At 39.0% G+C, this 25323-nt stretch overlaps 1 protein-coding gene across 1 annotated transcript in view; it reads left to right on the top strand.

Moving 5' to 3' along the window:
• The first annotated feature begins 300 nt into the window (after window positions 1-300).
• The window catches only part of LOC127631560 (TPA-induced transmembrane protein), an 86423-nt gene continuing 61400 nt past the window's right edge, over window positions 301-25323 (top strand). Inside the window, exons 1-3 of the mRNA XM_052109725.1 lie at window positions 301-408; window positions 4130-4210; window positions 4960-5043. Of these exons, the coding sequence (XP_051965685.1) occupies window positions 331-408; window positions 4130-4210; window positions 4960-5043 (243 nt within the window). The 5' untranslated portion in view covers window positions 301-330. The remainder of the gene's footprint in view (window positions 409-4129; window positions 4211-4959; window positions 5044-25323) is intronic.

Below are 25323 nucleotides of genomic sequence, written 5' to 3'. Positions count from 1 at the left end.
CCAGCTCTTTTTGAGAAAGTGTCACTCTTACTTTCAGTTCGCTTCTTTACACACTTTAAAAACGTAACTTATAACTGAAATGTGAATCTACGTGACGCACTTTAAAACTTAATTTCATTTGCATATCATAACAACCCTCTTCTACATTGATAAAAAAAAAAAACTTTAAAATCAAATTATGATTTTACTTGATTTGTTTTAAAATGTATCAACGACCAAACATAACACTCTTAACACAAAACAAACCTAGAGAAATCCCTTGCGTAACGCGTCTTATAAATGCCTCAGTTCCGGGTAATAAAGGCAGACCAGAGCAATAGTATTGTGACTATGGGCGACGACGCGCTGGAGTTAAAGACTATTGTTGTATGTTACAACAATAACGTCGCCACTGACCAAAGCATCGAGGCAAGTTGTTTGATATTTTTTTATTTTATTCGTTGCTTCATTCTATTTTAGTCTTCTGACCAGGGACTAGTTTAGTTAACTCGTGATCTGTAGATGTTTGTGCAAGTGCGCACACGTCCTGTCTTTTCAGGAGAGCTTCAGTTTCACTCAGATAGCCAATATTGTGTATGTGGAGGGATAAAACTTTTAAAATATAATTTTAATCACCTACAAAAAAAGAATAGCCTGCAGTTATGGTACTATTGTACAACTGTGATGGTAACATACGACATGGAAATATTAGGGTAGTTTGATCTACTGTGGTAATGAATGGTTAGCTTAATATAATGTCCATGTACTGTACCATTGTATGTCTAAAAACATGGTAGTACCTTGGTACCCCATGTGCTAATAACCAGGGTTGGGAGGGTTACTTTTGAAATGTATTCCACTACAGATTACATAATACATGCTGTAAAATGTAATTTGTAACATATTTCGTTAGATTACTCAAGGTCAATAAAGTATTCGAAATACTTTGGATTACTTTGTCAGCAGTGGCAAAAATGTTTTCCATTTGTTTTGACTACGGCTGGGCGATATGACGAAAATTGTTATCACGATAATCTTTTTCATATTATGCGATATCGATATTTATCACGATATACATTTACAAATTGCACTTTTTTTTTATTTCAAAGTTAACGGAAGAAAATAAGAAAAAATAAATTCGAACAGTCAAAATAGTCTCTACAAAACTGCATAGGGGGTCCAGAGACGGCCAAAGCAGTGGGGTCTGCGGATCTTTTACCAAAATATTAAAATATTTTATAGTTTATCAATTGAAAATGAATGTTAAAAGATCATCTGTTTGTTCTGAAGCATAGTGACAGCAGTCCAGTATTTGTTGGAATATTTTACATTAAATTTTCTTTTTTTTTTATATATATATTTCTTTAGATTCAGATACCCAAGTATGGGGCATAGAAGCCCTTGTGACTGTGGAATGATGCTGAATATGGGTTCAGCGGTGTCCCGAGAGAATTTAGAAAACGTTTTTTTTTTTTTATTTAAAAAAAACATTTGTATATTTTCTTTAAAGTGAGAGACTAGTCTACCAACTAGTAATTTTAGTCTTTCCTTATCCATTCCAGACATCTAATTAATTTTCACAAAATTAGAAATGAAATAGATTTGTTTATTATTAAAGTCTCATAACATACTGATTAATAAAGATACATTTAGAAGGGAAAAACGTTATGGTCTAAAAGGTGCTTTGAAACCACGTTAACTCATGTGGCGCTTCATGTATACACGTGCAGGGAAAAGAGGCAACATGTGCGGAGCGAGACAGGGCAGAAATTATGCATGTTTGGTGCTAGAGGACAATATTCAAGATTACAGCGCAGAAAGATCAGAGCAGTTGTCCACATCACTGTTGTTCTGTCGCGCTCTTCACTAGAGATGATGAGAGGGCGCAACCATTGTTATGTCCGATGTAGCCTAATCGCTAGCAAGGCAGCTAGCATTAGCAAGTTCATCCAGTCTGACCCTACGTTATCACTGGCGCGTTGTGAGCGAAGCTGAGAGCATTTTCAGTTCATTCCTATGAAAGCCGAGCGTCATGCTCGCAAGGTGGATCGTAGGATTGGCAGCGGGGCGAAGCAAGCTCTCTCTCGCGCTGAGAGCACCTTTGAGCGGATTTCGTCCACCCCAGTGGAAACGCAGCCTGAGAAAGCCAAACTGCTTGTGTTGTAGTGACATGCAGTAAATATCGAAAAAGCTTATCCTGGATTTTCTTTATCCTGATAAATATCGATATCGTTTTATCGCCCAGCCCTAGTTTTGACTATAAAAAGACAAAATACACATGTTAAAAATACATTCTCTGAAAAACATAAATATCTTATGCAGTGCTGTTTCTAAAACAAGATCAATCAAATAGATCTTGTTTTAAAGATTTTTTTTTATATTTTTACAGGAAAACAATAAAAAAATTATTATCAAGAATACGATTTTTGCCCTAATATCAAAGGTCTTACTAGTAAAAAAGGAATTATGATCCAACATGAATTTGATATATGAAATATGAACGTGCCTGCTAACATATGTATGTAAAATGGCTAGAAATAGCATTTTAGCTTAGCGTAAAGCTGACAATTTACACAAGGTTTATTTCTATTTCTTCTGCTCCAAACTTCAAACTTACTTCTCTGTCTGCTCGTATGAATGTAACACATCATAAGAAGGTGTTTCACCGTTGGTCAAATGTACTTTGGATCGCATAATTTATATGTATACATTTTTTACATCTGATAGGACTAAATATTAAATTAAACAAATTACAATAAAATTCAAAGTAATCTCTTCAGTAATCAAAATTATTTTTTAATGTAACTATTCTAATTAATAATGATTTTAATTGTAACTGTAGTGGAATACAGTTACTTAGATTTTGTATTTTAAATACATATTCCCATTACATGTATTCCGTTACTCCCCAACCCTGCTAATAACACTGGTACTATGATAGTAACATGGCACTCATTTTAAAAATATTTTTTCATGGTTGTTAAAAGATATATTTTATAGTCTACCATAGTGCAATATTTGTCTCTGAATGGGTGTATTCTATCCATCTGTCAATCTATCTAAACAATTTAAGAATAGAATGACAAGATGAAGATGTTATTGATGGGAAGTCAGATTCTTTTCCGGACAGTTCGTTTCAATAAACTGTTTAAAAAAAACAATTATTCACCAGTTAATTTACATCGTCGCATAATGACGTCACTGTATATAACGCTAATACTCCAGAGTCATAGAAAAAAATGCTCAAGCACATTAATTAGAGCCATATGTAAGTGCATATTGCTGATTTATTACATTTTATTTAAGTTATAATAATATTGACATATTATGACTATTTCATTCAGTGATCTTTCAATACATCCTACATTAAAGTGTTTCTCCTAAACCAATACTGACACTAATATACAAATGCAGATGTTCTACAAATGTCTAAAGCATATAAAGTGATTAAACTAGTCTTAATCAACTCACCCTTTTTTTTTACAGAAACCATGATTCTGCTCATCACAATTCCAGATATAATTTGCATGCACAATACTCAATAGTAAAATTAATTTACAATTCTCGACTACAAGTCCTCGCTTCACGCATGCTCATCAGCTGCACACTGATCAGCAGTTCTCAGTATTATGTCCTAAAGTGGCGATTCTCATATCATTGTGCTGCTGACTCGCATACTGCTGTGAGCGACCCCATGTACAGTTGACTCGAGAACTGTAGACTGGATCATCTTCATACATTGATAAAACAGTAATACAATCAAGTCATATTTGTTATACTTTCCACTGTTCAGCAAAGTACACCAGAAACAGACATTTTGTCCCTTAATCACATTCACGCTCAATGACACCAGCTCATCGTTTCTCAGTATGTCACCTCCGAAAAGGCGATTCTCAGTACAGTGCACTGTTGACTTGTGAACTGTTGCGACCTGAGCGTTCAGTCCGATTTGTTAACAAGTTAGAGCGGTTAATTTCAAAGAAAATTTGGCAAAAGCAGATATCACAAGTTTTCGGATCATATTACTCCCGGTTATCAGCTAATTTCGATTCGGAGTGTCAGACATGTCCTGTAGACAGATTAAGATGAAACGAACTGTATTTTAAAATAAACATACCCCCCTCAACTACTACTGTGCAAATGTTTACAGGTGACTCCAGGAAATGGAGCTTGCTCAGACCATGCAAAATCCGGACCAAATGAGGTGTCTCATCTTCTATCAGTGCCACAGGTAAGCTCAATGCCACATTCTTGCAGCTGTAGATTGGCTGAAGAAATAAATCAAAGCTTGCAGATTGACTGTAGGCTATATCACAATGTTTCTGATTTGGCACAAAACCTTCATATAGCAGGGTCAGAAATTAATGGGGGCAAAAATACCACCAAAATGTAAAAATGCCCCCTAAAGTCAAAATGAACGAGCATAAAAATTCCCTTATAATGAATTAATTTGTTTTTGTATTTGTAACATCTGCTACAAATCTTGATATTCTATTATAGTCCTAGTAATACAAATTATGGCATACAAATATGACCTGATGTTGATTTCATTCTTAGGTTAAGAGGTAATAAATTCTCTACATTGTGAATTTGTATTAATTAATTCATGAAATTGATGTTTTGAACATAAGCTGATGAGACACAATTTATATTCAAAATGGTTGGAAAAATATACTCAAAAGTAAAAAAACAAATCAGGAGTAAATACTGCCCCTTTATGTAAAAGTTAATTTCATAGTTTCATTCAACTACAAAAAACAAAAGCATGTCCTACCTTATTTCAAGTGGGATATTTGATATGCATTGACTCAAAAGAAATATGCACACATAGTTGAAAAGCAATGAATGGTGCCAGTGATCTGATACAGTAATTGCACTCCTTCTGTGGTTTTATTTTATTATAATAATGCTAATCTATTTCAAATGCTTGCAGTGTGCAGTTTCATCTGTGTGTCTGGCTTCGTGTGTGTGTGTGTTCAGGTCTCTGACAACAACAGGGAACAGTACAATGTGGATGGAGATGCTATTGATGATGAGTCTGTAAACGGAATATTTACCTCAGAGGTAATTCTTTTTGTGAAAAATCAATGGATGTTTTTTTCCAAGTGTTACAGAAAGATGCATAATTTGACACACACATGTATGTATGTATATATATATATATATATCTAGAGTGCATCCGGAATGTATTCCCAGCGCTTCACGTTTTCCACATTTTGTTAATGCCTTATTCCAAAATGGATTAAATTCATTATTTTCCTCAAAATTCTACAAACAATACACCATAATGACAACATGAAAGAAGTTTGTTTGAAATCTTTGCAAATTTATTACAAATATAAAACGTAAGTACCTAAGTATTCACAGCCTTTGCCATGACACTCAAAAATGAGCTCAGGTGCATACTGTTTCCACTGATCATCCTTGAGATGTTTCTACAACTTGATTGGAGTCCACTTGTGGTAAATTCAGTTGATTGGACATGATTTGGAAAGGCACACACCTGTCTATATAAGGTCCCACAGTTAACAGTTTATGTCAGAGCACAAACCAAGCCATGAAGTCCAAGAAATTGTCTGTAGACCTCCGAGACATGATTGTATCGAGGTACAGAAGAATTTCTGCAACATTGAATGTCCCAATGAGCACAGTCGCCTCCATCCGTAAATGTAAGAAGTTTGGAACCACCAGGACTCTTCCTAGAGCTGGCCACCCGGCCAAACTGAGTGATCAGGGGAGAAGGGCCCGATAAAGAACCGATAGTCACTCTGACAGAGCTCCAGCATTTCTCTGTGGAGAGAGGAGAACCTTCCAGAAGAACAACCATCTCTGCAGCACTCCACCAATCAGGCCTGTATGGTAGAGTTGCCAGACGGAAGCCACTCCTCAGTAAAAGGCAAATGACAGCCCACCTGGATTTTGCCAAAAGGCACCTGAAGGACTCTCAGACCATGAGAATCAAAATTTTCTAGTCTGATGAATCAAAGATTAAACACATTGGCCTGAATGGCAAGCGTCATGTCTGGAGGAAACTAGGCACCGCTCATCACCTGGCCAATACCATCCCTACAGTGAAGCATGGTTAGGGCAGCATCGTGCTGTGGGGATGTTTTTCAGCAGCAGGAACTGGGAGACTTGTCAGAATTGAGGGAAAGATGAATGCAGCAATGTACAGAGACATCCTTGATGAAAACCTGCTCTAGAGCACTCTGGACCTCAGACTGGGGTGAAGGTTCATCTTTCAACAGGACAACGACCCTAAGCACACAGCCCTTATAACAAAGGAGTGGCTACGGTACAACTCTGTGAATATCCTTGAAACATTTCAACATCTCTGGAGAGATCTAAAAATGGCTGTGCACCGACGCTCCCCATCCAACCTGATGGAGCTTGAGAGGACCTGTAAAGAAGAATGGGAGAAACTGCCCAAAAATAGGTGTGCCAAGCTTGTAGCATCATACACAAAAAGACTTGAGGCTGTAATTGGTGCCAAAAGTGCTTCAACAAAGTATTGAGCAAAGGCTGTGAATACTTAGGTACATGTGATTTTGTAAATTTCAAAGAAAGTTCTTTCACGTTGTCATTATGGGGTATTGTTGGTAGAATTTTGAGGAAAATAATGAATTTAATCAATTTTGGAATAAGGCTGTAACATAACAAATGTGGAAAAAGTGAAGCGCTGTGAATACTTTCTGGATGCACTATATATACAGTATATACTGTGTGTTTGTGTGTGTGTGTGTGTGTGTGTGTGTGTGTGTGTGTGTGTGCGTGCGTGCATGCATGTGTGTACACACTCACACACAATGTCTAGTTCACACTTTACACTTTTACAATTTATACAAATAGAAGAGATGACAATAATATTTTTTTAATTAGTTCTGCCCTTCACAAACTACATAACAAATATTTACACATATCTCACATAATAATTTACACGTCAACCCTGTTCAAAAGTTTACAGCCATTTGGTTCGTATGTGTGTTGCCTTCTTGAGCATCAATGTTTGCTCCTTTTGTAAAAAAAAAACTGCGCAGAAGATGCTGAGAATAAAAAAACCTCCAGGATTTTCCTTAATAACAGTGGGCAGCTTCACTGCTTAGAACAAATAAACTATCATCAAAGATAGAGACCGTCATTGATAATCAAGGAAGAACCACACAATATTAACAACAAAGAGGATGTAAACTTTTTTACAGAATAATTTGTGTAAAGCTAACATCTGTGTGATTATGACTGAACTCCTCTAAGTCAGAATCCCCCCTAAACGTAACGATATCATAGTGCCACGGAGCGCTGATTGGCCCGGGATAGCGGCCCACGAAGGCCCGGCAAGGAGAGCCGTTCGTTTGTGGAGAACCTGGTGCTAAATGACTCGTAGACGACCTGAATATGGGTTGGGGTATCGTGTGTGTCACTCGCTGCGATCCATTGAAAGTCAGCCCTCGATGCAGGGGACATAGAAGAGGACGCTAACCCGCTGATCATGCCCACTTACAGGACTTCCCGTTCCAGTTGCTGTCGGCACACAGCACGGGTGTTTGTAGCCTGCTAGCCTGATTAGCATTGCTTATTCTTATACGTTCATCGTTTTATTATTTGCCATTTTACCATGTGCTTTGGGTTTTCTCCACTGTGTTTTTACACGGATTATTGCATCAATCTCAAACATCTGCTGATCAGGATCCACATCGAACCACATTGATCTCAAATCCTCGCCACTCAAGTAAAACCATAACAAAAACAAAAAACAATTGCGGTAAGTCATTGCATCCGCTAATATTATTTCTTCCTGCATTGCCTGCCACAAGATTATAGCTTCTTCTGTCAGTAGTGAGGGATTTACATGTGAGAAAATGTAAGGAATTAGTCTGGATGACAAAGAAGGTTAATGAGTTAGATACACATATCTGAACACTAGTGGAGTCCCTTGAGAAAGAGGAGCCGGTTGATACCGTTTCAGATGTGGGTAGTACAGCGAGCAACACACACACTTTGGTTCCTGCTCTAGAGCCCCCGCAGCAGGGCATTTGGGTGACGTCTCAGCGCATACACGCTCAACAAAGCAACACCACTCTCTCATTCCTGTTAGGGTTTCCAATCGATTCTCCACACTCAATGATGCACCCACTGAGAATCATGTTGAAAAATCCTTAATAATTGGTGATTCTATTGTAAGGAGTGTGGAAATAGAGACTCCAGCCACCATTATTAAATGCATTTCCTAGTGCTGGCTAATGCTAAACATATATTTTCTAAAATTGTTATTCATGTCGGCACTAACGATGTCTGGCTTTGCCAGTCGGAGATCACTGAAGATAATGATAAAGAGGTGTGTGAACTTTTAAAAACAATGCCAGACACTGTAATATTCTCTGGCCCCTCTCCCTGCTTATCATAATGACCAGGTTTATAGTAGATTAGTGTCACTGAATGGCTGGATGTCTGAGTGGTGTCTGGAGAATAGTATAGGATTTATAGACAATTGGAAGAGTTTTTGGGGTAGACCTGACCTGCTAAAGATCTCCCCAGAGAAAGTGCCATTCTCCTCTGTAGAAATTTGGCTCATATTCTTAATAATGAAAGTATTTGACTAATTGGGGCCCAGGTCAGGAAGCAGACAAATTGGTTAATCTGAACGTCTGCTAGCTGCCTTAAGATGTCACACAGGTCACATAAACTGCAACATATAGACTGTGTCTGCTCCCCAATCTACCAAACCAAACCCCTGATTAAATAATTTAGAAAGAATTTGTCAAACTTGGGGGAAAAAACAAAAAACATTTTAAGATAAACATAGGGAGGTAAGGCTACTAAATATTAGATCTCTTTTTACCAAAACACTAATTGTAAATTAAATTATTACAGATCATAGTTTGGATGTGTTCTGTTTGACTGAAACCTGGCTTAAACCGGATGAATATATTCGTTTAAATGAATCTACTCCCTCAGGTTATTGTTATAAACATGAGCCTCATCTGAAGGGTCGAGGAGGTGTTGCTATAATTTACAGTGAATTTTTTGGTGTTAATCTGAGGACAGGTTAAGAGTTTGTCTTTTGAACTTGCTACATAGATCCCCTGGGCCATACTCAAGATTTCCTTGGTGGATTAGCACATTTTCTGTCACATCTAGTAGTTTATGTAGATAGAGTTTTAATTGTTGGTAACTTCAACATTCACTGTAGCCTATTTTCCATTCACCTTTCGGTCTTTTTTTTTTATCAACAAAGTAAAAATGAAAAAAAAACATTTGCGACATTTGCCACCTTCTGCCCGTTTCCATTCAAATGGCCTTTTATCGATAAAAATGGTGTGCGTGATGACGTCATGCCTAAAAAAATACTTTGTCGCATAGGTTTTGGTTTAGCGCAGAAGAAATCTGCCCTGAAGCCGTTTCCATTCAGAAATGTGTGTTTAACGCTAATCCGCCTCACAGATGTCCCTAATTTTTTTTCCTCTGAAGTTTGGGTAAATGGGGAGATTATTGAGACAATTCATTGAAATTAGTCAGCTTACTGTCATTTTAATTAACAAATAAAATCAATCAGAAGAGGAGGAATTGCAATCAAAAGGGAGTTGTTGCCCTTCTGATATGACCGTTATATTGGTCTTGATGTTGCGAAGCGGATCGACATGGCCCTGTTCAAGCTGGCAACCTGCCAGCAAAAGCAGTGAGGGAAACTTTCTGTCTCAGTATAAGGACCATCAATCGATGTGTATATGCGGTGTGCACAGCTATTAAAGAAAAAAAATTATGCAGTGTTATATCAGGGTTTACATATGATACATTCCTGATATTCAATATTTTTAACAATCATCTAATCAAAAGCATCGCCATCACAACTGCATTATGTCCCACATATTTCTCCAGCAACTTTTAATGACCAACTGAACTTGATTATCATCTAAAATGTATTTTACTTTCATAATGCAAATACATTTTATTTGAAAGAAGCAGTAAATGTGATCCGAGGTATAGATGGTTAGATTTAAAGTATTTAAATGTTTAAAAACTTTCAAAAGCTTGTTTTCGGAAAGTGAACTCCGCATTGGACAAATAGTTCTGATAGTTTATAGCCTTGTAGAACATTCTGAGACTGTTCTAGTCTACAGAAGAGGGTAAAGCTCATTTACGTTTGTGTAAAGAAAAGGCATATATAGGTCTAAAAATATATATATTTTTTTCATTTGGTAATTAGTTTTTTTTATTTAATGCTTTTTTCGTTTGGTAATTTAAATATTTTTTTATTAAATTTATTTGATTTAATAAAGATAATTTTTTTCAAAAGTAAAACTAAACAATAATTTAATAGAATTGTGCTGTGTGTTTAAAAAAAAAAAAGCACTGATCCTTTTCTCCTAGCATTGTGTATTTATTTTTAATTGAAAACTCTCAGAAATTATATGTTTTGTGGGCCATGACTGCCAACAATTTTTTTTGAATGGTGTCGAAAAGAAACTTTAATAAATAGCTAAACGGATGGATACTGCGATTTAAATTAATTGCAAACAGTGGCCATTCAATTGTTCAATGTGCACGAGATATTGGTGTTGGCACTCCTGGAAGTTTCACGTTTGCAGATCGGCTCTATATGCCATAAAGATCATTCCATAATCACGTACAATAAATTGGCTTTCAATACTGTCGTCATGATTAACACAGGCTAATGATTGGGGCAAACTCTGTCATGTGACAAAAATGTTTGCGTTAATGCCAATTTTATCGACAAAATTGTTTCCAAACCAGTTTTTAGTGACTTTTCATGTATCGACAGTTTATGCGCTTGAGTTAAACGGAAAAATATTATGTTGACATTTGTGACATTTTAGCAATAATATGAAAATAATGTGCGTTTCCATCGCTAAATGTGCGTTAACTTTTTCCTCAAAAAATTCTTGGATGAAAACATAGTTATAGATAATGAAAATGACACAATGGGATTAGCATTTATCGTTATTCTCAACTCTATTTGAGTCAGACAAAATGTGACCGGACCAACTTATCACCATAACTATATGCTAGATTTAATTCTGTCTTATGGAGTTGATGTTGATACTATAGAAATTCTTCCACAGAGCGATGACGTATCAGTTCATTACCTAATTTCTTGTTTGCTGTGATCAGCTAATGTCACTCAATCTACACCACGCAGTTCAGGTAGAACTATTCTTTCGACCACTAAAGATAGATTCACTAATAATCTTCCAGCATTGTTTCACATACTCAGTAAGTCAAAAAGTCTAGAAGAACTTGATGTAATAACAGAGAATATAAATACAGTCTTCTCTAGCACTCTTGATAGTGTCTCCCCCCTTCGATTAAAGAAAATTCAAGAAAAAAGCCCCGCACATTGTACAATGATAACACTCATGCTCTCAAGAGAGCAGCTCGTAAAATAGAGCACAAGTGTAAGAATACAAAATTAGAGGTATTTTTGAGTGCATGATGGATAGTGTCTGTAGCTACAGACAGGAACTAAAAGCTGCCAGGTCTGCATATTTGAACAAACTCTAAGAAAATACCCACAATAATCCTTCAGTACTGTGGCTAAATTGGTTAGGAATAAAGCACCGACTGAACCAGATATTCATTCACAGCACAATAGTACTGACTTCATAAATTTCTTAACTGATAAAATTGAAAATAAATATGAAATAAAAGTGGATCTATGCAATCAAATGTCACAGCACCTCAGAAAACAGTGTCTCGTAATTTTCCTCACAAGCAACTTCAATCCTTCGCTGTCATAGGTCATGAAGTGCTAACAAAACATGTATGTTTGATCCAATACCAACTAAGCTCTTAAAAGAGCTATTCCTTGTAATATCAGAACCTCTTCTTAATATGAATCAATATTAATGGAAAGGATTGACAGATTGATAGCTCTTTCTCGTTTCTGTGGGTGGTGGTGCATGGCTGTTCTTAGATGGAGTGATTTGTCTGGTTAATTCCGATAACGAACGAGAATCCAGCATGCTAAATAGTTATGCAGCCCTGTGCGGTCGGTGTCCAACTTCTTAGAGGGACAATTGCCGTTCAGCCACACGAGATGGATGCCCTTAGATGTCCGGGGCTGCACGGCATGCCACAATGGGTGGATCAGCGTGTGTCCACCCCGCTGAACCCCACTCATGACCGGGACTGGGGATTGCAACTATTTTCCATCAACGAGGAATTCCCAGTAAGCACAGGTCATAAGCTCGCGTTGATTAACACTCTGGGGTCTTAGGGTGTTTTAGGCCTAAGTTTTGACATGCCTTGCCATATGTGCTTTTTTCAGTTGTTTAAAAACATATTAATGGCTGAAGTCTGATTTACTGTATTCATCACAAACTGGGCTAAATTAATATGCGAGCAACATGTATGTATTTTTGAGAAAATAACGTTTATGCATGGTTTTTGAAAAAACATTTCAAGTTATTGAAATAAGGCCATATAACACATACTAAACATTTGTCCATAAGACTTTTGAGAACTAGATCTTGTAGCCTAGAGTGTTTGCTACAAAATGATGTGAAAAACATCCTGATCACTCATTCATACAAAACAGTATAGTAATTGAACTTTTGTAAGACACTTTTAGTGTTAGAAAGGTCAAATGCGAGGAGGCGTAAACTATCATGAATATTTATTGTAATTCACACCTGAGGAGACAAAGAGGGCCTATCAATGAGGAATGTGACAGAAAGAGAATGAATGTAAGGAGACTTAATGATCAAAATCAAGTTTAAGTTAAAATAAGTAATCTGACTATACGTTTTCTTTACATAATTACTTAATTTTAGACCTACACTACCATTTAAATGAAGTCTCTTCTGCTCACCAAGGCTGCATTTATTTGATCAAAATACAGTATAAACATTGATATTGTGAACTCTTTTTACAATTTAAAAGAACAGTTTTCTTTTTGAATATATTGTCAAATGCAATTTGTGATCAAAGCTGAATTTTCAGCACCCTCATTATAATATGCTGATTTGACACTTTAACACCTGAACAGATATTTGCAAGCACAAGCTTCATTGATGATAATGAGGCAGCATAAACATTAGTTAAAATATAATCTAAACATTCATATTATTTTTTACATCATGTTACATATCATATTTATATGTATATAAATGTATATAAATAGCAAACTATTTAAATACCTGCTTTAGACAAAACAACATTTACACTTAACTAAAACTTGCCTATTTATAAAATTTCAATACACTGAATCCTGGCTGGCAAGTCTGGAAACAGTCCCACTAGTAAAATATGTACATGTTTATATAAAATAGCATGTCAACTAATATGTAATTAAAACGAAATGGCTTACACATCCGAAATTGTATATATATATATATATATATATATATATATATATATATATATATATATATATATATCTCTTCAAAACACAAACGTTCATTGGAGTCCAGTTCTTCTTCTTAGGAAAATGTTAACTCTTAAGTCACTATCCAGGAGTTTCCTTAGTGTGTATCGTGCTATCTTTTAAATGCGCAGAAAAGTGAATAGACCTGTTGTTTTTAAGGCACAGTCGGGGGCAATTTACCATTTGCATTGATCGTCTCAGCACATTACCTTATGAATGGCGCCCTCTGCCCGTGGGTGTGATCACATTAAGGATAATTAGCTGAGCCAGGGGAAATTGTACATTGCTTTGTTTCATACAGATTACATTGTAGGAGAATATTTGTTTTAAATTTGAATTGTTTTATTTTAAAGTGACATTAAGCTTTCTTTAGACATATGTTTGTGTGCTAAGTATTCATGGAGTTTCAGTTCATTTTGTGACGTGTTTCAGATATTTGCTCGCGAACACAGAGACTGCTGAAAGCTCACCCTTTTTATTTTCTTTATTTTACAAAAGCACAAGGTTTTGTTGTTATTGTGAGTATACACAAATAAAAGTAGACCCTTTATAGTCTCTAATGATGTCTTAAACTTATCTGTATGCCCCAAAATGACAGAGTATTTTATGTTGTTTCTGCTGTAATGATGAAAAAATCCTGCAGGGTGTCCACACTTGACCCTTTGTACACACCGCCCGTCGCTACTATCGATTGGATGGTTTAGTGAGGTCCTCGGATCGGCCCCGCCAGGGCTCCTCGAGGGCCTTGGCAGAGCGCCAAGACGATGATCAAACTTGACTAGCTAGTGGAAGTAAAAGTCATAACAAGGTACAAATTATTGGACCAAATCCTCTAAAAATAAGCTGCTAAAATATAATTTGACTCTCGATGGATGTACTGTTACGTTGTCTTCTACAGCGAAGAACTTTGGTGTTATATTTGTTACCAATCTGTCCTTTGAAAATCAAATTTCCAATATTTGTAGAAGAGTATTCTTCCACCTCATAAATATTGCAAAGTTACGACACGTGCTGTCTGTTGCTGATGGCAAAAAACAAATTCACACTTTCATGACCTCAATACTAGATTATTGTAATGCATTACTGGGAGGATATCCAACAAGTTCAATAAATAAACTTCAATTGGTTCAAAATGCAATTCCTCTAATTCCTTGCAGCAAGACCTACAAAATGCATCTCTTTGTTTTATTGCATTTAATAAAATGTTTACACTATTCTAATTTTCTAAAAAAGCAACTTTTTCAAATTCTCACAAAAATTGGGATGTGTCTATTTTGAACCCTCCTGACAAATAGTTATCAATGGAATTTTGATTCCTCAAAGCTGTGCGAAGATATAATCCAACAAATTGGTCAGGCATCATCCATATCTACCAAATGAAAAGGCCAAATGTTATGAATCTTGGTATACATAGACAACAGGATATTCTGAGTATGCATGCAAAGTCGTGAAAAAAATTTGCCTTCAGGGAGAGCTACAATAAATAAACGCTCGTAACTCCGCAACCATATGATCAATTAAGTTGAAAATTGGTATGCATTTTATAGAGGCCAAAGGCTAACATATCCTATAATATCAGTTCGAAAAATATAAAAACATGGCTGCAGCAGCCAATCACATTTCATTAAAATGGCTGTATAAGTTATGTGTAAATTACTGTATATTATCCAATGTTACCTGCTTTTGTGAACTACATCTAAGATCAATAATTATCAAAGAAAAGTTGAGCTTTAGTTATTTAGGGGTTGCATTTATCATTTGGGTTTGTCCAAGTGTATCCAAAAGCTTATAATTCCTAAATAAATATTCACATTTCTAAAACCTTTTTGGAGATTGGGTGATTTGTGGCTTTATAACAGTAAAAAAAAAATGACAACCATAACAATTATCCTGTTTCATGATCGTTGAACACAAGACAAAAATCAGCAACTTACAAATAAAAAAATGTTTTGTATACTTAAGGCTTGATGACAATTGCTGCTTACAGCTATAGTTGTTATTATTATTATTATTATTATTATTATTATTATTATTAGTCTGCTCTAAAACTCATCATGCAGACCAAACAGTAAGTCGTAGAGAGCTGAAACTTTGAGGGAAGGTAGTCCCTTTGGCCAATAACTCCTAAACCGTTTGTCGCACACTCAAGTGTCTTTCATCATTGGATTCCTTGGCTCAAGATGTATATCTCTGATTTTATGGAAATGGAAATGTTTATGCTAATTTGCATAATTCGAAAACCTTCTTTTTCAAACTCTTAGGCCGTATGTGAAATTCGCACAAAAGTCAGTGTTTGTCTACTTTTGCCCTATTCTGACAAAAAGTTATCAAAATCCAACAAATTGGTCAGGCATCATCCATTTTGTACGTATTGACCAATAGCTACCAAACGAAAAGGCCAAATCTTACTAAACTTGATACACATAGACAACAGGACATTCGGAGGATGGATGCAAAGTCGGGCACTACAACAACAAAAAAACGCTCATAACTCCACAACCGTATGATCAATGTAGTTGAAAATTGGTGTGCATCTTGTAGGGGACAATAAAAAAACATGGCCGCCAGCAGCCAATCAAATTTCAGCAGCTTATAACAACAAATCTGAATTAGATATTCATACACCATGTCAAAATGAGGTTTTGTGATAATCGTCCACAAGGTGGCGCTATTACTAATTACTAATGCTAATTAATCCACATCAGAGCACATCAAAATCAAAATGTAATTGTCTAGAAGATACAATCCGATATATTTGACTTTTGTGGCCCATTATGACTAATATTCTTGTATATGTAACTTGACAAAACTATGTAAATATATAAAACGTCTAGGTTACTATTGTAACCTCCGTTCCCTGATGGAGGGAACAAGATGTTGTGTTGAAGTGACACTAGGGATCTCTCTTGAGAGCCTCACAGATCTCTGATGTCCCGCCCCCGGATATATTGGTATAAAGGGAGGGAAATGCGTCTGTCCATTCAGGATTTTGCCCTGAAGAGCCGAGATTGAGGTTCAGCCAAATCAGTGGCTCGGTTCAGTGTCGTGGCCGGGAGGGCACAACGTCTCGTTCCCTCCATCAAGGAATGGAGATTACAATAGTTCCCGCTCACTTCGACGTTGTGTCGAAGCGACACTAGGGGTCCATATTTAATCAGGCCATGCGCTGAACAGTGTACGTGCGCTGCTGACGCAGGTGCAGGCAGGCAGTTGCGTGCCAAAGCGACAGGCCACGTCAGACTGCACGCACCCTTCCTCAATGTCCCATAAAATCATCATAAACTTCTGGTTCCCGACACCCCGATGGGGGGAACAAGGCGACGTGCCAAGCATGGGAGCAAGCCGTGCCAGCCGCGCCTCTTCTCTCTCTATAGAGTTGCTCTGTAGAGGGTCCATCTTAACGCTAATACGCGCATCGGGGAATGCGTTCTTTTCCAACTCCTATTCTTTCAGGGGGAAAAGACCCCGCGGAGACCACACCTGCCCAGGCTAGGGGAGGTAAAGAGTGGTGAAATGCATCACATGGGTTTTCAGGCCACATGTGGGAAAATGCTGCGGTGGTAGATCCTACCTGCTGAGAGGGAGGAGTTGCTCCAACACGTTGACCGAGGGGCAGTGGGGACTGCCCAAGGGAGATGCGAATTCGCTCGTAAGTGGACCGTACCATGGAAAATACACGGGGGTATTAATCCCATAGTAGCTCTGGTTGGGGAATTCCTCCGCTGAATTCGTGGACCAGAGGGCTAGGGAGGAGTCATCCAGGGAGCTGAGTTATTGGGGTCTCCTGGGATGAGATTGCACAAGATCGCCTCAGTGGAGGGGAAAATGCGCTAGATGCAAGCAATACACCTGGTCAGTTGTTTCCGTGTTACAGAGTTCTACTGGCTCAGACCTGAGAGAACATGGGGTGAAACCGACTCAACCCTGAGGTTGTAAAATCTCGTAAAGGTATTGGTGTTGCCCAAACCGCTGCTCTGCATATGTCTGCTAGGTAGGTGCCCTTGGCCTGTGCCCACGAGGATGCCACACTTCTCGTCGAGTGTGCTCAAACCCTCAAGGAGGTGGGCACGGCCTGGGTGTGATAGGCCAATGCTATGGCGTCAACCACCCAGTGGGAAAGCCTTTGTTTGGAGACAGCGTTCCCTTTTCATTGTCCACCAAAGCAGACAAAGATCTGCTCAGAGTGTGTAAAGCTCTGAATGTGGTCCACATAAATACACAGGGCACACACTGGACACAGCAATGAAAGGGCTGGGTCCGCATCCTCATCCGCTTGCAGGTTCACTACCTGGTCTCTGAAGGGAGTCGTAGGAACATTGGGCACGTAGCCCGGTCACGGTCTTAGGATGACATGAGTTTCTGCCGGACTGAACTCCAGGAAGGTGTCGCTGACAGAGAATGCTTGCAGGTCCCCAACCCTCTTGATGGAAGCGAGTGTGATCAGGAATGCCGTCTTCAGGGAGAGGGCCTTGAGCTCGACTGATTCTAGCGGCTCGAATGGGGATCTCTGAAGGACCGAGAGGACCACTGAGAGATCTCAGGAGGGGAACAGGCTTGGCCGGGAAGGGTTCAACATCCTGGCGCCTCTAAGGAACCTGATAGTCAAGTCAAGCTTACCCAAAGACTTGCCATCTACTGCATAGTGGTGGGCCGCAATAGCGGCAACATACACCTTCATGGTAGAGGGGGACAGCCTCCCCCAGCCTCTAGAACCGTGGAAAGGGTCGGTGTCGAGGCAAGATCGAGACGTGGAAGTATGCATCCTTCAGGTCTACCGCTGCTAATCAATCTTGATGCCGGACACAAGTTAAGATATGTCTTTGTGTGAGCATTTTGAACGGGAGTTTGTGTAAGGCCCGGTTGAAAACTCGCAAGTCCAAGATCGGTCGTAAGCCGCCGCCTTTCTTGGGTACGATGAAGGGCTGTAGAAACCCTTCTTCATCTCGGTTGGAGGGACAGGCTCTATCGTGTCTTTGAGTAGAGGGGTCGCGATTTCCGCACGCAGGGTGTTGCCGTCCTGGCCAGTCAGCATGATGGGTTTGGAAGTGAATGCCACGCATTCAAGCTCCGTGCTAGGGGCACAAAGGGGACGATCTCTTTTGACGTATCCAGCGGGGCTTTGTAGCGGTGCAGAGCAGGCAATTCGGAGCAGGCAATGCGGCATCGGGAGGCAAAAGTGCATAGAGAAGACTCGAAGCACTTGTCTTGCTCCACACACGTGGCAGGGGGTGGATTAGTGACTGAGGAGGTCCCATCGTCAGAACCAGCCGGCCGCGGGGCAGCAGTCGTCGGTCCGGAGGTGGGGGGTCCGTGTCCAGTGTGCCAGGACTGTTGAGGTGTGGCACCGGGGTGCCATGAGAACGGAATTTGCGGGCCAGGTGACCCAGAGAAAGAGGAAATTGCTCTTTTATTGAGAATGTGGGTACCATGGGGCGATCCCACCAGGTGGATCACAACCGCCCTTTCCACCTGGGGGACCACCTAGTACCCGTGGGCCGCTTCGCTATCGAGGGTATTGAGAGCGGATGAGCGAAGAGGTCTGAATGCATATAAACTTGTTTGAAGAAACGGGGCACACTGACAATCCCGTGGGAAGAAGGAGAGATGCGGGGGGCGACTTGAGTGGCGTTCCTTTTTAGGAAGCCGTGACTGCACGGTTGCCATGGTAAGGTTTTCGCAGTGAGAACACAAACATCCACAAATGCTGCCTTGGTGTGATCGCAGCCCAGACATACGAGGCAGCGCCTGTGACCGTGAGGAGCGGAGAGAACTCAACCTCTTCCAGGAACTACACTGGGGCGGTAGAGCATCTTTATAAAGACGCATCCTGAAAAGGACTTTCAACACCGCTGTGTATTGCTCATTTAAAGAAATGAACTCTTTTAGGAAAATATTCTCTTTTAAAAGCGCTGTCGAAGCACCCAGGGGCAAAGCTGCACTGCTGTGCAGAGAAGGAGAAAGCCGCTGATATGCGCCTTAGATCCAACAGCATATGCTCTTTTTAGAGATAAAGTGAATGGTCTTTTGAATGCAGCTCGCTGATCACACAACCGCTCTGCTCTGAAGGAAAATTCTAAATGAACAGACACATTTCCCTCCCTTTCTGTCTGCCAATTTCTCATTGGCCTTTTCATTGGTTGACATGTACGAGGCTCTCAAGAGAGACCCCTAGTGTCGCTTCTTCGACACAACGTCGAAGTGAGCGACAGACGGGGAACAGAACATTCTGAGGAATCATACTAAATCTCATGGATTTATGATGAATGGGGGCTATCAGCCAATTTTAAATAATCAGCCATTTATCTGACCAATGAAGGCTGTAATACTATTGTTGTCCACCAGAGGGAGCTACAGGATAATAAATAATTTTAAGGCTAAGGCTTTCATAGGTGTATGAATGCATATAAACTTGTTTGAAGAAACGGGGCACACTGACAATGTCTTCTGACTTTTATAATATTAATTTGCAAATAAATCTGTGATTTCCAAAATTATTATAGATAATAATTCAAAAAATATTTAAAACATATTTGTCAAATTGCCAAACATGATTAACTGTCACAATTTTTTATGTATTTTTGCATATGTCTGGAATTAAATTGTGTTTATTTTTTCCATTATCCCCGTTTCTGATGGAAAACTGTAAATTGCTGCCTTAAAACCAGCCCAAAAGTGCCCCATAGGCATACTATGGCAAGGCTCTTGCCCATGAAAACAATTATTTGATATTATGACAAGACAATTAATTTTGTGGGATCATATCTCCCAATCAGAATGTCGTAGAGACATAGGGGCAGGCTCATTACATTTGGGCTATCAATCAGTCTTTAAGAATCATCTTGGAAAGGACATAGCCACACCCTAGCAACCATTTACGACACCCTAGCAACCACCCCTTAGACTTCCATTCAAAATGGATCTTCAGAACAGAATTTTGTTGACACTTGGTGATTGGATCTTTTGAGTCAGGTCAGTAATCAGCCAATAAGAATCTCTCTCTAGTCACTGGCTAGCCATACCCTATCAACCAGCGCTATTGACTTCCATTAAAAATGGCTGAGAGGGATATCTTTGGAACTGAATGGACTACAGACATGACAGTTGGATATTTCACTTGGGTGAGCAATCAGTCTTCATGTATCCACTTGAAAACGAGTTAGCCACGCCCTAGCAACCAAATCACATTGACTTTTATTCAGAATAGCTGAGAGTGATATCTTTGGATCAGAATATCCTAGAGAAATGACAATTGGCTTGTTTAACATGGGTGAGCAATCAGACTTCAGGTATCATCATCGAAACTACTTAGACATACCCTAGCAAACTAGCAAGCAAACTCAATTGACTTCCATTAAAATGTCTGAGAGTGATATCTTTGGGTCAGAATGTCTTAAAGAATTGACAGTTGGCATGTTTTACTTTGGTGAGTAATCATTCTTCAAGTATCATCATGGTCATTTGGTCGCAGAAAAAACTGAGAAAAATGACTATGGTTGGATGCTATGTGGTACTATGGGGTAATTTTCATTGAGTAGGGTTATATAAATCATTTGTGTGAATAAATTCCCGATATACAGCATATACACTACTGTTCAAAAGTTTAGGGTCACTTACTCATTCTTTATTTTTCATTTTTTCACATTTTAGAATAATAGTAAAGTCATCACAACTATGGAATAATAGAAATGGAAATATGGGAATTATGTTGTAACTAAAAAAAATCTGAAATAAATCAAAACTGTTATATTTTAGCATCTTCAAAGTTGCCACACTTTGCCAACATTTTGCAGAAATGTACTCTTGGCATTTTCTCAAACTTCTTGAGGTATCACCCTGGGATGTTTTTTTAAACAGTATTGAAGGAGTTCCCATCTATATGCTGGGTACTTAGTGGCTGCTTTTCTTATTTATTTGGTCCAGGTCATCCATTTCAAAAACTTTTTTAAATAAAATTTTTGTTTTGTAATTAAATAAATTAATATGTTGGCACAATTATATTTTTTGTCTACAAAACTAATTTCAAACATTTAAGCATATGCCTTCAGATAAGGATTTTAGGAACGTGAGAAGCATTTCAGGCAAGTGTCCCCAAACTTTTGAATTGGTGTGTGTGTGTGTGTGTGTGTGTGTGTGTGTGTGTGTGTGTGTGTGTGTGTTTGTGCAGGGACGTGCACAGACATTTTTGGGGGCAGGGGCTCAAGTGGAAAAAAAGGGCACTTTGCATAATTATTTAGTAAAAAAAAAAAAAATTAAACAAAACATAAAAAATATTAACACAACTCTGACTTCCTTACCAATTTATTTGAATTACCTCACACTCACGCAATATATATTAACAGATTTCGTTTGACTTGGTGGCTGCATAGATTCCTAAAATAATTCCCACTGGTTAAATGTTGTTTAAACAAGGCTAATATCATTAATAATTTAACAATTACATTTACCAAATAAATCCATTTAGAATAGAAAAACCAACATACAAGTTCAGTAAGACACTGACTAATTGTGATATTACAAGTGACCTTAATATAGTAGGCTAATATATTGCCATTGATTACTGCAGGTAAATCAACGTGTTACTATATAAAACTAAATAGGCTATGTATTTTTTTAAAAATATCCTCACCATCAGCATTGGTGTGTTCCACCTCAACATGTCAGACGAGGATGTTTGTGGGCTGTCCATCAAGCAGGATGCGGACATACACCATCACACACTACTTGACAGGCATTTCGGTGTCTCCATCATTGATGATTGAGATGTACTGAGCTGACGATACTTTATCTGCGGTGTTCTCGCGGATGGTATCTGCTATCATGCCGATGATGTTGGCACATGACTTGTCATTTGCATACGTCATGTAGATTTCAACACTGTTCATTTTCATGAGCTGCAACATGGGTTTAAATTTAGTAAAGGTGAGCTCTTCTATGGCGGTGTTAAATTTCACTTTCAGCTCTGCCAATTGAGCGGAATGTCCAGCAGCATCTTGGTGATTAATAGCTTCAACAATCGAACCGGATCCTGAATTCTTTGGCACACACTGATTTTGGCATTTCTTGTGCTTGGCACTCTCCCCTTGTTTAATTAAGCTCTTGCGCTTAAAATGTGTGGATTCAGTGGCGAAGGCAGTGTTACCTGCAACCTCTGTCACACAGACTTTACAGTGAGCCTTTTTTATAGTGGAGACACTCGAAGTCTTTCAGCCACTCACTCCGAAAACTGTAAGCCTTCTTTTCTGCTGGTGGATCCAGATTCACCACATGATCGCCATCACCAACTTCAGGAGTTACATTAGCTGTAACTTTAGGCGGCTTACAAAATAAATCTCTCAGTGTTCTATTCATCATCTCTCTTCAGCTCTTAACATTTTGCATGCTAGTTAGCTCCCTGTCACGTGACATGGAGCACAGTGAAAAGGAGTGATTGACGGCTAATATTAACTAATCCAAAATCTGCATTAGATTTAAGAATGTAAAGATCAAGAATGTAAAGTTAAAATGTAATGTTGAATGTAGCGGATGACTGGTCACTGTATCAGCTCACAGCAGGCACATAGTGCCGTAATTAGCAAATATTTTGTAGAGAAATGAAAACCGGTTGTGTCCCAACAATTATTTGCTTTCGCACAGATGCTCCCAAATATATTTTGAGGATGCCCAGATGACATTTCGGGAGCATATGCGACCAAAATGGTTGCAATTTCGAGACTTGTATCCTATTCACCTGCAGTGTCTTGACAAATAAAGCAAATTATCTAATTTTAATATCTAATTTGCATATCAATGTGGCAATTGTGATGACGTTATTAAACACAAATTTGACTGTATTCACCTGTAATGTCTCCAATAAGTACAGTATATTGGCCTGTATGGCCATGATATATTGCCTTAGCTAGACTTTAGCTAACCTATTACATTAGCTAGTAGATCATGAGTCATGAATGTTAGCAAGACACAAGTTAACTATATTTGCTTTTGGCTAATTAGCTGTAAAGGCCGACAAAATCTCATCTACCGACCTGATGTTTTGATTTTTTATTTAATAAATATATTTGTTTGACAGGGAAGCTGTGCGCAAACAGGAATATATATATTAATTTATTTATTAAAAAAAAAAAAAAAACACCCCAGAAAAAAGGGCACTTTTTCTCGAGGAAGAAAAAGGGCAGGTGCTTAAGCCCCCTTTGATGTCTATGTGTGCACGTGCCTGTGTGTGTGTGTGTGTGTGTCATATATAAAATCTCGCAATATCCAATTACATCGGAATCCCCCGGGCTGAAATTGCATTCCAAATGAAATGAGAAGGCAAATAAAATAATGTGATGAAAGAATAATATATATTTATATAAATACACCTTTCCATTTACCATCAGGCAAGTGTCCATCTAAACATGCAGGTGGAAAATTACTTAAATGAAGAAATAAAAACAATTATAAATGTAAAAATAATAATTATAATGATGATAATAATCACTGCAATATAAATCACAGTTCGAGGTGAACGTGTTTTTGTATTATTTATGTTTTAATCACAGCTGTATAGGCTGCAGAGTTGCGGTCACAATGAACTGCTTTGTGGAAATAAGGTGAACTGAACTCAAAACAACTCCTGAGATGTCTGAGGTCATATGCAGAACTCCTAGATGATACTGTTCTTGCAACCAAAAAACTAAAACTAAAAATCAGAAGATGGAAACAAAGAAAGAGTAAGAAACTTTTACATGAACCATGAAAAAACATGCATGCGCATAGACAGCTTTATGTCATCTTTTCTTAATAATATAATAAACAGTTTCTTCAAGTACGTGTCTACGGGCAAATTATTGTAATATTAATTTGATAATAATAATGGCCTAATAAATAATAATAAATTATTTAATACATGGCAAAACAAGCCAAATATCGTCTTGACGTGGTCATAGGCATCAGCTATTGGTGATCACTCTGACCATCATCGACCCCATCTGTCGTCACAATCCTAATGTGCATTTCAAAAAGAGTTTATTCTCCTCAAAGAGTTATTTTTTTCTGGTAAAAGAGCAACACACACAAGTAAATGTTGAACGTCCTTTTCAGGACGTGTCTTTTTAAAGATTCCCTACCTCTGCTGTGTAGTTCCTGGATGTGGCCGGTATCTCTCCAGATCACACTGAAGCAGCGTTTGTGGATGGTTCATGTTCTTAATGCAAGGACATGACCATGGCAACGTTGCGGTCGCGGCTTTTGTTTCTCAAAACGAATGCCACTCCAGCCGCCCCCTGTGTTGCTCCTTCCCACGGGATTGAGGACGACCCGGCGATGGAGGCGATTTGGGGATGGCAGCCAGGCACAGCCCCGTGAACCACCCCGCCCCCCAGCACGCTCGTTTGCTTCCATCTGCGCTCGGGACGACTCATCCCTGGAGAGGGTCTGGATGATGACATCGGCGCTGCATTGGAGAGCATTCAGGTGTCTGATGCCAAAGACCTGACCGGACTCCCATCCTCGGGCCAGCCCACCCAGTCTGACGTGCAGATGGCCGACATGCTTTCCCCCTCCGGTACCTTTCTTCCCAGAAGTGCATGACGAGCCAACAAGTTCATGGAGTGCACCTTTTACTGCCCAGAACCGACCTCCTCGCTTGTCCGCTCTCGCTACCCTGGACGGCGGGGCAGTCCACGGGTACATGGGGGTCCCTCAGGTGGACAGGGCGGTTGTGATCCACCTGTGCCTCGAGAATGCCGCTACCTGGTGGGACCGCCCGGTACTCCCCTCCATGGCCTGTATGACAACGTTGTCACTGACTGCGAAAGCCTACAGTGCCACTGGACAGGCTGCCTCTGACCTTGCAATGCCATGGCTCTCCTGCAGGTACACCAAGCCAGGGCACTTAAAGAACTGCACCAAGGTAGTCCCGATGCCGATGCCATATCGTTGCAGCGCAGGCCACCCCCTGTCTGCTCACTGTGGGTTTGGTTTGC

Source organism: Xyrauchen texanus, chromosome 38 (genome assembly GCF_025860055.1).
Source record: "Xyrauchen texanus isolate HMW12.3.18 chromosome 38, RBS_HiC_50CHRs, whole genome shotgun sequence".
Lineage (NCBI taxonomy): Eukaryota > Metazoa > Chordata > Actinopteri > Cypriniformes > Catostomidae > Xyrauchen > Xyrauchen texanus.
The sequence above is the reverse complement of the archived record's forward strand: the minus strand, read 5'-3'. Positions and strand labels throughout refer to the sequence as shown.